The sequence below is a fragment of the Amblyomma mixtum genome, chromosome 6 (assembly GCF_055824585.1).
Source record: "Amblyomma mixtum isolate Tamu chromosome 6, ASM5582458v1, whole genome shotgun sequence".
In the NCBI taxonomy this organism is placed as follows: Eukaryota; Metazoa; Arthropoda; class Arachnida; order Ixodida; family Ixodidae; genus Amblyomma; species Amblyomma mixtum.
This window is the reverse complement of record NC_143017.1, coordinates 147415622-147429404: the sequence shown is the minus strand read 5'-3', so window position 1 is coordinate 147429404 and position 13783 is coordinate 147415622. Positions and strand designations below refer to the sequence as shown.

Sequence of the window (13783 nt, the reverse complement as noted above, 5' to 3'; positions counted from 1 at the left end):
TCCCTAGGAGGGGGAGACCCAGGAGAGCATTTGGCACTTAATTGCAGCGGCTACAAAAAGTGCAAAAAAAAAAAAACTGTGCCGTTGTTCGAGCGTGTAATCATTTTTTTTTCGCAGTCAGAAAAATAACTATGTAAGTGGCGCGTTGCTGTTTTTAACGAACAAGGAACTTTCCTACCTAGAGGTTGGATAATGGTGATCGAAGCTGTCATCAATGCGCGTGTCACGGGGGCAGTAGAAGATGCGCATGCTTTGGATGTTTTGTGAAACAATTGTATGTGTCAACACAGCACCGTTGAAATTCCAGCGCCCGTCCGTGTCTAACGTCTCTTTTCTTGGGTACGGGTCTTTCGTATCCGCTTGTAACCCCCTCCCCCCTTTTTCTTTTTTGCAATTTCAAGATGCACCAACTGGCCCAAGAGCTAGCTCTGCTGCGTCTTCCAGCTTTATAAGCGTGCCTTATGCATTCGCACAGTGCGTCAATTAAAGCTAGGAAGAGAATAAAAATGGCTCGATAGCAGCCCTCGTCTTTTCGCTATTTTAGGAGTGCAGGCTGAAAGCAATTAAACCCTCGCTTTATGAATAGGTCTGGGGACTACGGCGTCTTAGGCCGATGACCTGAGATAAAAAGTAATTTATTTAGTTTTACTTCGATCTTGAGGAAAATCCGAAAATTCCGGGTGCATAAAAATGGCCTCTTCCTTAAAAGACAAGAGCCGGCGCTACGCGACAGGAATAGAAATAAACGCGCAGTGCACCCCTTGCAGGGTTGTTTACGATGCAGCAGTGGATGCCGATGCAGCCCGACACAGGAGAGGCGAGTTTTATTCGCACCGTTCCTTTCTCACGTTTGTATCTGCTTTGCGTGACGTAAGCAACGAGAAGGTCGAAGGGGACGGAGAGCCAGCCCGGCGAGCGGTGTCGTTCGTTATAAGAGGCATGACTGGGGAAACCCACTGAACCTGCGGGCTCTACGAAGTGTTCACGGATAGCAAATGAGTGAGCTCGCCTCGAACGGCAGCCGCAATGATTTCCAGATGCTTGCTGGCGATTTCCGTGGCAGCGTAGCTTATCTAAAGTCCACTTTGACAACAGCAGGGACCCTGTTTTCCCTTTTCTTCGGTTGATATCCCTTCATCATGGCCGCATTTGTCATTCCGAGAGCGTACAGTTCTCTTGAAGCATGTTGAACTGGTGTATCGACTGTTTATTTTTATATATTTGTTGCTTCTAAGTGCTCTTTGTTAGCGTCAAACACTAAGATTACCGTACGCCCTGTGCGCGGATGCCACGCTATATGTACTTATTCTATTTGCACATCTGTGGATATACGCGCGATCTTCACGCTTGTTGTAGGGCACCACAATAGCATCAAAAGTGCATTTTATGCTATCATTGCACCCATACTGTGAAGCGCGCCGCAGCGGAAAGGTCCGATTTTATTTAAACCATTTGTGAACGTGCAGTGGGATTTAAGCGCATGTGGTTTTGCCTGACGCACTTCGGAGAAATGCGGCTAGTATTTGGAGGCTGCAGGTCTGCAGATAGATATCTTGCTTCCAAGCTGTCAGGTTGAGAGGTTTGAGGTGTGAATCTGTAGGCTTCGAATTAAAAGTTGCAGATAAATAACATATTTCTACTGGCTGCTTTTTCAAGAAACCTTGACCGTTTGTGAGTGTGCTGCAGAATTACGTTGCCATCTCATGTAATCCACAGGTTAAGTTAAAACCCCACTGACGCTCATATTCAAATGTTCTGAAGCTTCAAAAATAGTTTTGTCAGGGCTTTGCTATGTTACATTCAGTGAAACTTGTTGTGCTATTCTCGCTCATACGAAGGAACGGGACTTATCTTGTCTGCGCCTTTTATTTTTTGGCAACCTCCTCCTGTAGGGGAATAATTCCCGGCAATACTAGATTTTTTTTTTCGTGCTGTTACGAGTGTTCTTAAGTTTTACGTCTTCAGAATTCTTGTGTACGTTCTGAGTTCCACTATTCATCATCATCAGCAACAGCAGCCTAACTACGTCCGCTGCAGGACGAAGGCCTCTCCCATATATCTCCAATTAAACTTGTCATGTGCGAGCTGCGGTATTCTTATCTCTGCAAACTTCATAATCTCATCCGCCCATCTGAATGTCCGGCGCCCATTGCTACGTTTGACTCCCTTTGTGTCCACTCCATTACCCTAACAGACCATGAGTTCTCTCCTTGGCATGACTCTTACGGCAAACCAAATAACTGTTTTCTAAATTAGCGATGGGGTTTTTATAAAAGGAAAATTTGGTTATGCGACCATGACTCCGGCTTGGTTTCTTGAAAACAAAATTTCCTAGTGGAGGAGAGCTAACATTGGTCCAGTGATGGATTTTGGAACTGCAACCGAACGAGACTGGCCGCTGTACAGGGCGAACTAAGTAGAATGGAGAATAGTTGAGTGCGCAAGAGTAGCTGTATAAACGAATGAATAAACTGACAAGTTGGGGCCAAACACGTTCGTCGGTGAATTTTTTTTTTGGTGTGGTTGAAGAAAGAGAGAGAGAGAGAGAGAGAGAAAAGGACGGAAAGGCAGGGAGGTTAACCAGGCGATGCCCAGTTGGCTACCCTACACTTGGGGAGGGGAACAAAGGGGAAAAAAGGAAAAAGAGCGGCAAAGAAATGAGTCTGTCAAGTGTCCATCGACCACTATGTCACAGGGACAGAGGGCGCGCACAGAAAACTTAGATGAAGCTAAAATAAGATGTGGTGTCTCAACACGTCATTTTTTGCGCTCTTCTTGAAGAAAACATCCACAGCTTTCCTCCCGTTCCTTCTTGTGTGCAAAGTGTCTGACTTACTGTGAACCAAAGTTTGAGAATAAGTAGGCTCCTTCATTTTGTGAGAGTGACACTCAATTCTGGATACCACTCGTAATTGCAATCACACTGTACACAGAGAAATTTTTTAACGTTTCTGAAGAATAAAATTTTGTACTTAATATTGGTTACTCACCTTTTGTAGTTTTGAGATGCGAGCATATAAATGAAAGTTACATTTCGATGACGAAGTTAAACAACGTTTCTTCTCTGAAGAAACATTTTGGCGTCGCTTCTCCTCAGAAACGACGTCAACATCATAGCGCCCATCTACTTTCTTCAGCCAATATGAAGCTCTATGAACGTGTTCGGGATTACAGCCCAAATTAATCAGGAGCCTTCTATTGCGGCGTCCTTCATAGCCCGCGTGCTGTTTTGGTTCGTTAAAACCTAGTCTACAATTAATAGAGTACTTAATTAAGTAACTTCAAAGCGACACTCGAGCATGGAATATACAATCAGAAGGTTCTGGTGCATAAGGGAAACGAAACGTTGCTTTCGGCCAACACCGCGCTCTGCGTTCATTTGTGCCATTGATCTGCATATTAACGAGCAACTTTTGCGAACAGCTTTCGCCGCAATCTACGCTAATGTGAGGGACTGAATTGACGCAAGCTCTTTTGGAATCGGATGCCGACATCGAGATGTGCACGTGTGAGCTCACAAATGTATATTGCACCACAAAATGCGTCAAAAGCGATGGAAGGTTACGCTGACAGTTGCTTTCAAGTACGTTACGCAGTAGACGAGTTTTATCGTGTAATAGGTTTTCTGCAGACGGTTTCAAAACACATGTCAAGCATTTTTGGTATGGTGAATTTCAAAAACTCCACATTCGCAATACCTTTGCAGTGGTGCAACGGTTAAGCGAGGTGCCACTGCCTTGCTAGGTGTCTGTTTTTATCACTACCTCCAGTAGGGTTTGTGTGACCCAGGCTGCTCTCCCGGAGCAACTTCTGACGACTAATCATAAATTTAACTCCCACCTGCCACGGTGGACAGTTTTCTGACGATCCGGCGGCCAGGTTGGCACCTGCCAATGTTGGTAGTATTTGATGACGTCACAAGGTGGCAAGACCAATATGGCAGGAGGGCCACTTGCTTTTTCGCTCACAAAGCCGGTAACGCCGAAGCCTAATGTTCAGCACGACGGGAGCCTCGAACGCTATCTCGCTAATATGCGGAGGTACTTCACTAGTCTGAGTACAATACTATAGCGTCATTGGATGCAAAATACACGAAATCTGTTCGAATGATTAGCAGCCATAGGGTGCCAGTATCAGGCGCAGGGCAGAGGCGTCAGCAGATCACTGAAATATCTTTCTCTTCTTGTGGGCTTTACGAGTCTGCTGGTCACGATGTTGACGAATAGACGCAGGAAAAACACTGCTGGGAATCGGCTACTACGCGTCTAACACGCGATTATGCAAGCAGCGAGGCAGCACAAACTTGCCCGGCAGCAAGTCTTGCTGTACTACCCTACAATATTTTGCGCACCACCAATTCGCGCAGCATCGAGCCCCAGTGAAGGCAGCGTGACTAATGAGCCTCTGTCAATGCGCCAAGCGCCACCTTGAGCTCAACCACCGGCTGTGACGCCCGACACGTCCGGACAAGTTTGCGACGCGAAGTTCCCGGTTGTTTTGGCGAGTCGGCTGAGAGACGCTCATATCACGGCGCCGTTCTTCTTCCTGTGTAAAGTCCCTCTTCTCCCCCTTTCCCATCCCCCCTTTTTTTTGCCGCCCCGACTTTTTTTTTAAAATCGTTTTTCGTGTCTCGGTTCAATAACTGAAGCCCATGGGCTGTTATTTCCTCAATCAGCGAGGTCATATTATCTCTTATGCCCAGCGACACCGAGATTGATAGCGCCACGCGCAAGCTTTTGATCGTAAGGCTAGAGCGGAAACTACGTTATAATAGTTTAGATCTGTCGGAGTCGGCTCCAGCCTTAAAACTGGTCCTCGTTAGCAGACAAAGGACTGAGACGGGGTTGGTGGATTTGTTCCTTTTTGATGGGCTTCATGGTGTGCTATCGAGATAGATAGATACATAGATGCAGAGAGGGGGGAAATGCAGGGATGTTAACCAGAAAGGTTTCCGGTTGGAGATATTTCTTGGAGATAAAATCGAGAAAAATCTGAAAAACTATTTGTGTAAATCGAACCCCTTTTGCAATGAAAACGACATGATTGGCTCAAAAACGTCAGGAATTCATTCACGCCGCACATTCTCACGCTCACGATATGTCAGTTTCATTTTTCTATAAAACATATTTGTGCTCATTTGTTTATTTTTCTTATAATTCGACGTTGTTTCCGCAACGATCACTCAGCTACAGTGTCCTTGAGTAAAGCAATCCATCGCTTCAATGAACAAAGACGTGGCAGCACCACGCTCTAAACACGAATACCTTTATATGAGAGTAAAAAGGGTGTAAACTGTCCTCTAGCGCACTTCTTTTTACTAAAGGGAGTGCGTTAGAGGACAGCTTATACCCTTTTTACTGCTTTCGTGCTTAGAGTGTCGTGTAGTCCAGGCGGGGCATCTATTAATTTGGGACGTCCATATTTATTATACTTGTTTTGGAAAAGTAATTATTCTTTCAAGACACGAAATCGCCCCGCCGTTCAGCTCAGCAGGAATTCCAAATGAAGCCGGTATCACTGACTTCCGTGAAAATAGCGCTAGGCATCTTGAAACAACAACAACAACAACAACAACAACAACAACAACAACAACAACAACAACAACAACAACAACAACAACAACAACAACAACAACAACAACAACAACAACAACAACAACAACAACAACAATAACAACAACAACAACAACAACAACAACAACAACAACAACAACAACAACAACAACAACAGCAACAGCAACAACAACAACAACAACAACAACAAAAGTTTAGAAATTCGCACGCATAATCGTGGGTGCTGAACCGCTAAGGATTTTAAAAGTAATGTTCAGTGAGGCTAGAGTGAGGCTAATGATTTCGGGGCTGAGCAATAGACGCTCAGTTGAGTGCAGAATGCAGCTATGCCGACGTCTTCGACAGCGCACGTTAATATAATCTTTGAAAAATTTCAAAAATACGTGTGAACGAAAAAAAAGTAGCCGTGAACTTTGTTTCCAGAAGCAGATTACTTCTCGCGATAAAGTGGTTTTTCTGGTACGTTGATTCCTAGCGGTTTTTCTCATGCTTCCTCATGGACCAGTGTTTAGGCTGGGCTCAGCCACCGTGACCTGCGCCCCTGCATTCCACACCTATTTACACACCAGGGTTTTATGGGCAGCCTGCTCCTGATGTTCTTGTGTGCATTCGGACAATTTTCGGTGCGTTTTCTTTTATGCCATTGCTAGTGTAGGAACTTAAGCGTACTTGCAAGGCCTCGTAAACGCTTGTCTCCCAAATTGAAAGTTGCGTATAGGTTGGAATAGGTCAGCAAATAGGATTATGGCACATTTGGTTTGAAGTCCGAAAGCGACTCGGGGCACACGCCGTAGTGAAGGGCTCGGGATAATCTCGACCACCTGGGGTTATTAACGTGCTCTGACGTTACACAGTAGCCGAACAATGCGGCCGCCGCGGGCGGCATCGAACCTGCGACTTTCGTGTACTGTGCGATGTCAGTGCACGTTAAAGAACCCCAGGCGCTCTAAATTATTAAGAGGCTCCCGCTACAGCGCCCTCATAGACTGAATTGCTTTGGGCGGCTATACCTATAAAACCAAGCCAAATATTCTGTAATGCTACTTGCTGGCCCATTCAATACCATATAGATTTTTCAATGGTGTCCAAACAGTATCTGCAAGTAAAATGCGTAAATTAAAATAAGTCAGGTTAGCGACGAAAGTAAAAAAAAAAAAAAACCCTGCCTTTTTCTCTCAGACGAGAGACAAGAGAGCTCTGTCCGCAAGAATTTTTTCTGTTGCTGGGAGAGCCTCCGTTTAATTACTTTTCCAGGTGCTGTGAATGCCTTTGCTGTCCAAAAGGAAAAAAAAAACAAATTAGAACTCTTAAGAAAGTGCGTTCTACTAACACTACCCAGTACCACTGTAACGCGCTCAAAACGTTTGCGGGGCCTTCGCCGCCGTGGTCGACCTTTCCGAGAGCTTTCGAGAGTGACATACGAATCTTTTTCAAATTCCCAAGCTCTCGTTTCAGTGCGTGATTCACGTAGCCTTGCGACCGGACAACCTACGTCAGCCTGATGGCCGTAGCCGCCATCGAGCCCTGTCGAAAGTGCTGTGCAGAGCACTGTAGCTCGTAGGTATTCTCCTCTGACAGCTGGACACCCTGTCGGCATCGAATGCGATCTGCACTGCGTTTCCTCTCTCCATCCCCCTCCCCATTTCTGCCTGTGTCGCGCTCGCTGTCGCCGCTCTGGGGAGGAGGGGTAGGAAGCTGTTCTCTTATTTCTCTAGAGTCCAGGACGCGGAGGGGAGCAGTCGTGTGACTGACGTGTCGTTCGCGACGACGCGCTGCGCGGAGCTCGCGCTGAGCGGTATAGTGCATCTGTGTGGTTATATCCAACGATGATCTGTTTTGCACATCGTGTGCTGCGTGTATAACCTGCCTGGAAGATATGGCCTGGACTACTCCGAGTTCACCTGTTCGGCTCGGATACCAGTAGACAGGTCAGCATTGCAGGACATGGCCAAGGGAATACCGACATCGGCTTGTTAGCTTTGGGGTCATTAGTGTAGTGCTTTCACTTATCTGATCAGACGAACGAAGAAAGAGTCGCTTAACACAAGAGTGGAATTCGTTAGCGCTAAGACAAAGCCTCTGCGTGCGGCCGTGTACGTCGACAAGTCTGAAGAGTATTTTCTCAACGAAAGTGAAGTCCCAACTGAACGGAGTTTTCACTCGACAGCGGAGACTACATCCGCGGATCGAGCTTTGAGAGACCGATTCGCAAACCGGTCGTACCTCACCTGTCGTCGGCTGCGGAGGGAAGATTGCTATAAGTCGACAACAACACGTGCGCCAGAAAGAAAGCGTTTGCGGCCATTAGAGTCGCTCACACGTGCCGCGCTGACGACCTTGTGCACGCGCTCTTACTCGCTCTTCGGCAGCCCTCCGACTGCTGTTTGGCCGTTCCTGGGCGGTCGGCATATAAGTGGAAAGGAAAGAAACCTGTTGAGGTGGGACCGCGAATTTTTCTCGCGTTGCACCCACGCTCCGTCTTTCTCTCCTTTCACCGCTAAGCGTCTGCGGCCATCCAGGATCAACAGAAGAGAACAACGGGCGCGCATCGTAATCTTTCTTTCTTTCTTTCTTCTCTCCCTCTGTCTTTCTCTAAGCCTCGTTACGAGGCGCCCTCTGGCTTGGAAGAAAGGAGCAAAACAAACAACCAGGGCAGCTCCACGTTTTGCCCCCGAGCTAGACGGGTTGTGCCCTTTGAGAGGAGAGCACCTGTCGGTCGGCTCAGCTCCTTTCCCGTTAACAGAGGCCGCAGCAGCGACGGCCGCGTTTGTCGCTGTCCGCTACAACTCTCGCGCTCGGCGCCCTCGTGACGACCGGCAGAAGGAGAGAAGGGAATCCCTGGAGCAGGCCAGCGGCGCGGGCTGCTCGTGGACAACTTTCCCTCGCAGACCAGGCTGCCGCCTCTTTAGACGTTCGCTCTCTCCTCTCCGGGAAAGTCCTCGCTGAGCAGGACCATCTTCGAGTTCCTGCTGGCAGGCCGGACGGACGGGTGGCCACTACTGATGCCTGAAGAAGACATCCCCCGTGCATAGAGTCCTCAAGGAGTGCAAGACTTCGTCATGCGGTAAATAAGAGAGGAGAGCTCTATATCTCGCCTGTGCACTCTCTCTCTCTCTTTTCCTGCCTGCAACTCTTCGCCGCCGCTCTCCTAGAAGACCCGGCGAAACCACGCGCAGCCCAAGCAGCCCCCGAAACCGCAATTCTTGCTCGTTGTTCCCCGCGGCCCCCCGTTCGTGCCAGCTCTGCTGTGCGCGTCGAGAAGCCTCAAGAATAGTGACCTCAAGAAGCAGTTTTGTGGGGATTTCGGTGGTTTGAAAAGGCGTTTCGCGTCCGTGCGGGGTCGTGAATGTGATTGTGGCTGGGCGGACAGCTCCCGCCTTTCTCTGCCTTGTCGATTTCGCGGGACGGCTGCAAGTTGCCGCCTGCTAAGAGGAAGATGGATTCGGGGCCCGTGCTTCTCAACGTGTCCAAGTTGGAAAACGACTTGGTGCCGAGGTGTTATGAGAACTTGGCGCTGGATGTGCCCAACGGAATCGTCACTGACGCGACGCGTGAGTACTGTTCAGTTTTTTCGACGCACTCAATGAGTCTACGCATGTTTCACTGCCCTATTTTCTAGAGGCTAAACTGCAGCGGCGTCGAGGGATACTGCATGGTATTGTAGACTATTCTGCTTCGCAGAGAAGGTTATTTTACCTCACCGTGACAAATAGTCGTGTTACAAAGGCCGACTAAAAAGCAACGAAGAGAGCGCAAGCTTTCGTTACCTTCTCAACTAGCCTGTTACCACCGCTGCACTAACTGTACTTCGTAGACTTATAGAATAGCGCCAGTTTCATCGATCTAGCGTTATTGCACGCATAACACTTTACAGAATCGTTTCAAGCCAGAATACTGTTCATCATGCGCCATTATTCGTGCGAGCGACGGTAGTCGTCGTAGGGCTTCACTTCATTAGGGCCACCGACACATATTTTGGCTGGAGGACATTTTTGCGACCACTGATCTCCATGGTAGCGACCCGTTGACATGAATACCACTAGGCGGAACCTAGGTTTGGTATGCCTGGTTCAAAATTTGGCCCAGTAATGCTTTTTGCCAGACGGTTGATTCGACGGTCGTGAGCAGTGGCCGAAGATATGGTTTAGTGAAAACCATTTTCTTCCCACCACAAGCACGGCGCCGGTACGTCAGTGCATTAATCAAGGTCACCATCAGGACATAGTTCCGAGTAAAATTCACGATATATTCTCAACGCAGGATAAGGGAATAGAGATAGACGCATCGACCATACGTCGACCAACCATCGCTTCGTTATCGATTGTAAGCGTACTGCGCTTTAAACATGTGCTTCTCTTAAATATATCTATGAATTGATAGCATTTCAGGTCAACCTTCGCGGCACACCACCTCTGGGAAGCCAGCTGTATGATCGCAAAAAGAATTTCAGTATGACCGACGGGCTTGATAATATACGATTTCATTTCTTTTTGCTTGGAATTCTTGCACCTCTATACCCCAAGATCACGGAGTTTTCTCGCGTTGCTTGCAACGAAACAGTTGTTTGTCACACGCAGCTGACGGTAATTTCATTAAGGCTGCAACTGAAAGGTGAGGTCGCATTATCGGGACGACAGGTGAACGATTCATTTGTGGTGGGAAAGAATTTTTCGATGCGAAACACTCCGGCTGCACCGGAGACGAGAAATGGCAGGCGGAAAAAATCAACTTGGCGTGGCTGAGGCACCTGTCAATTATTTTTCGTTTTTTTTTCCCACATTTTTATGAACTTTTATTTACGATTCAGAGCGCTGCGTGGTCACATATTTTTCCGTTAGAAAGCCCAAAGGTCTGAAATTCAGGTAGGGCCTATAATGAAGAAAAGAGCAAAATACCATACCGCTGGACGCATGAATCAGAGTAAGGTGCAAAACACCGCTAAAAAACAAACAAGTGGAAAAAGGGAGACGAATATACAGTGTGAATAGTGAAATGAAAAACGTTCTGAAGCAAAACGATAAAATAAAATAAAATGAAGCCGTTTTTTTTGCTGTAATTATTTCGCGCTTTTGACTATAAGGAACTGTGTGACGAATGAAACTGCGTAATATTTAGATTAGTAATATTTTTTAAAATAAATCTCAGATAATAGATATTTTACCCGTAAACGTCTATTTTCATTGCTGATGTGCAATTGACACGGCTTTTGTGGCTCAAACATATTGTTCCCGGAAAGAGTGAGCGGTCAAGGACATTTGCGGGGGAATTGGCTTTTAATGTACTAGAGTTGTGGTTTGGTTTTGTTGATCTTGTTGCATGGCTAGAAGGGACAGCGCAAAAAGGCGGGGACAGACACCGAAGCATATGTTTCTAGTAGAGGGGATTAAACAGTTTGTAGCGTGGTATGGAAAGAACGGCGCAAAATTAACGGCTTTCTGTAAGCTGCATTTCGAGTAGGGTGTACGTGAATCACTCACTTTCCTCTCTCCGTTCACTTTTCATCGTGATGTAATCCTAACTCAGTTTTGAATCTATTTTAATGAATGTACAGTCGTCTAACTAGTCTAAAAACATGCACTTGGAGAAAACTCAAGAAAGTGTGCCAGTAGAAACACTGTTTTTCTTGTGCAAAATGTGCTGTTATGAGAACGTACGAAAGAAAAAAATAGCGTGCAATAACATTTTTCATTGCTAGTGGAACCACAATCCCGTTTGTCGTTCAGTTTTATTAAAATTCACACTTTTGATGTGTAGGCAAGTCCACATGTAATTGAGACGAATGTGGGCGACTTTATTCCTTTACCGAAAGCACGATTGCCTTTAAATGTTTTCAAATTTGGCACAAAGGTCTACGCAATAGCTGTTCCTCGCTAAATGGCAAAAAAAAGGCACTAAAACGTTTCATGGTGATGCTTTGATTTTAATGGCGCAACGGGAAGCTTGGTTAGACAACCGTATTGCTAACCTGCTTGGTCGGCTCGGGGTGGGTTTACAAGTAGATATTCCCAATCACTTCACCAAGGAGAAGCCGGGCACCAGGTCAGGAGAAAGCTTGTACTGAGTGGACAGCCGATGGATACCCGGCGGCATTAGGGACCGATCCGACACAAGCTCAGCTCACATAACGAGTAAGCCTATCTCTGGATGACTTCTTCACAGACCGAAAATTCGACGAAGAATCTTTCGGAGTTAGTATGTTTCCCACTAACTGAAAAGTTGCTCGCTTTGCTGCAATCGTCATGAGTGCTCAACTCACTTTCCACATACTCATAACTAGACGCTGCTGCCAACGGAGGCACGGACACTTCGCGAATTACAAATTAACGAGCTGAGCCAAGTCGATAGGTGTGTAGATGGAACAATAATTGATGGCCGATTTGCGTAGTTAGGCCAAATGCGAGTTAAGTGCGCTAGTACTTCGATTTTTATTTCGGTTCTGGAGTTCGGATCCATTATTCACGAACGGAAATTGTTCGAATAGCGATAATCGGCGAATGCTCATATATGCGAAATTTTATATACTGGGTGTCCCAGCTAAATGTAACCAAACTTTAAAAAAAAGGCAAAGTGTCCTAGTCCAGTAAAACCAACTCAGGGCTGTTCATAGTCGCGTGGCCTAGCCATGAGTGTTTCTTTCGCTCTTCAAAGTTAATTAATCAGTTAAGTTTAATTAGCTATCTTTTTAATTATTAACTTCAGGAAGAAAGTGTCAATGCAATAGTTTTAGATCACCTCGAGAAACTGCTAGTAGTGCTGTTTCCGTCAAGTTACAATTCACGTAGCTTCATTTATTGGCCTTAAAAGAAAGTTGTCACGTGACCAGCTGCTCGCTCACTTCCCTGCTCGAATGTGCACCCAAAGTCTCATCGAGGAGAGGACTTCAGAAAAAATGGATTTTATTCTTTAAGGCCCGTCTTGGGACGTTGAAGTGGCACAGTTGTCATGTGGAAGCTTTTTCTTATTGTACGTGTTATGGTTAAAGGCCGGTAAAAAAACTACTTTACATAAATATTACTTTGCTGCAAATGTCTTAGTAAGCTGTTTCTCAAAGCGATCTACAACTTTTCCATTGACACTTTGCTCCTCAAGTCAATAATTAAAAAGTTAGTTAAGCTTAACTAATTAGTCAACCTTGAAGAAGGAAAAAAATACTGCAGACTAGGTCACGCGACTCTAAACAACCCTCATTTGGTTTCATACGGCTAGGACATCCCGTGTTTTTTAAAAGCTTGGTTATATATATATATATATATGATCCCACCGGCGGCATGTGGTTGTTTTTTCTTCTGCTTTTCTGATCAATTCGCTTTAAGCGATAACATATTCAGTAATATTCTAAATTGATCAACACGACAAAATAAATAAATGAGTTTTAAAAAAAAATCCCCTGTGCCCCTTGGTTTCAGTGGTTGTTGGCTTCTGTCATATATATATATATATATATATATATATATATATATATATATATATATATATATATATATATATATATATATATATATATATATATATATATATATATATATATATATATATATATTTACATTCCTTCCAATTCTTCCCCTCAAGCAGGGGTGGGTGCACTATTGCTGGGTGCGAAGAAAAAGCACAACTTTAAAAGTTTTCTTTTACCTATTTCACTTTTTTTTCGAGGTTTCTTCCTTGCTCTTTTCATTTTCTCTTTTCTTTCTTTTTTTTCTGTTGTCTGCTCTCTCTGTTGGAGGGTCATATTTTATGTTTTTTGCTCTCGCGGCCAGGAGAAGGAACAAGTTTTCGCATTTTTCTACGAAAGTTGTTGCACGGCCACGCACCTGTCGAGCACCTCCCAGCTGGACACGCCTGTCAATAAGCAAGCCTGTGGTGCTTAACAAAGCAGAGGCCGCATCTGGACGTTGTATTTTCTTACTGAGTACCTGTTCCTCGCACTCTCTCCTTTTTTTTGTGTGTGTGTGTGTGTGGGTCGCACTGCCTTTAATAATTTTTTATGCGTATTTTTCTGCTATGTGCTTTGTGTTTCCCACTTACCTGTTCTGTGCCCACCCCTATAAAAAGGGGATGCATTAACAATGTAAAATCACTCCTGAAGAAGATCGGTCTTCCGATCGAAACGTCGAGTTGAATAAATATGTTTCCTTTATCGAAGCGTATACTTCGCTATATATATATATATATATATATATATATATATATATATATATATATATATATAT

General features: G+C 45.3%; 1 protein-coding gene across 1 annotated transcript in view; it reads left to right on the top strand.

The window, feature by feature from the left end:
- The first annotated feature begins 8279 nt into the window (after window positions 1–8279).
- The window catches only part of LOC149340707 (ATP-binding cassette sub-family G member 1-like), a 61295-nt gene continuing 55791 nt past the window's right edge, over window positions 8280–13783 (top strand). The window contains exon 1 of the mRNA XM_089549536.1: window positions 8280–9124. Within this exon, the coding sequence (XP_089405662.1) occupies window positions 9010–9124 (115 nt within the window). The 5' untranslated portion in view covers window positions 8280–9009. The remainder of the gene's footprint in view (window positions 9125–13783) is intronic.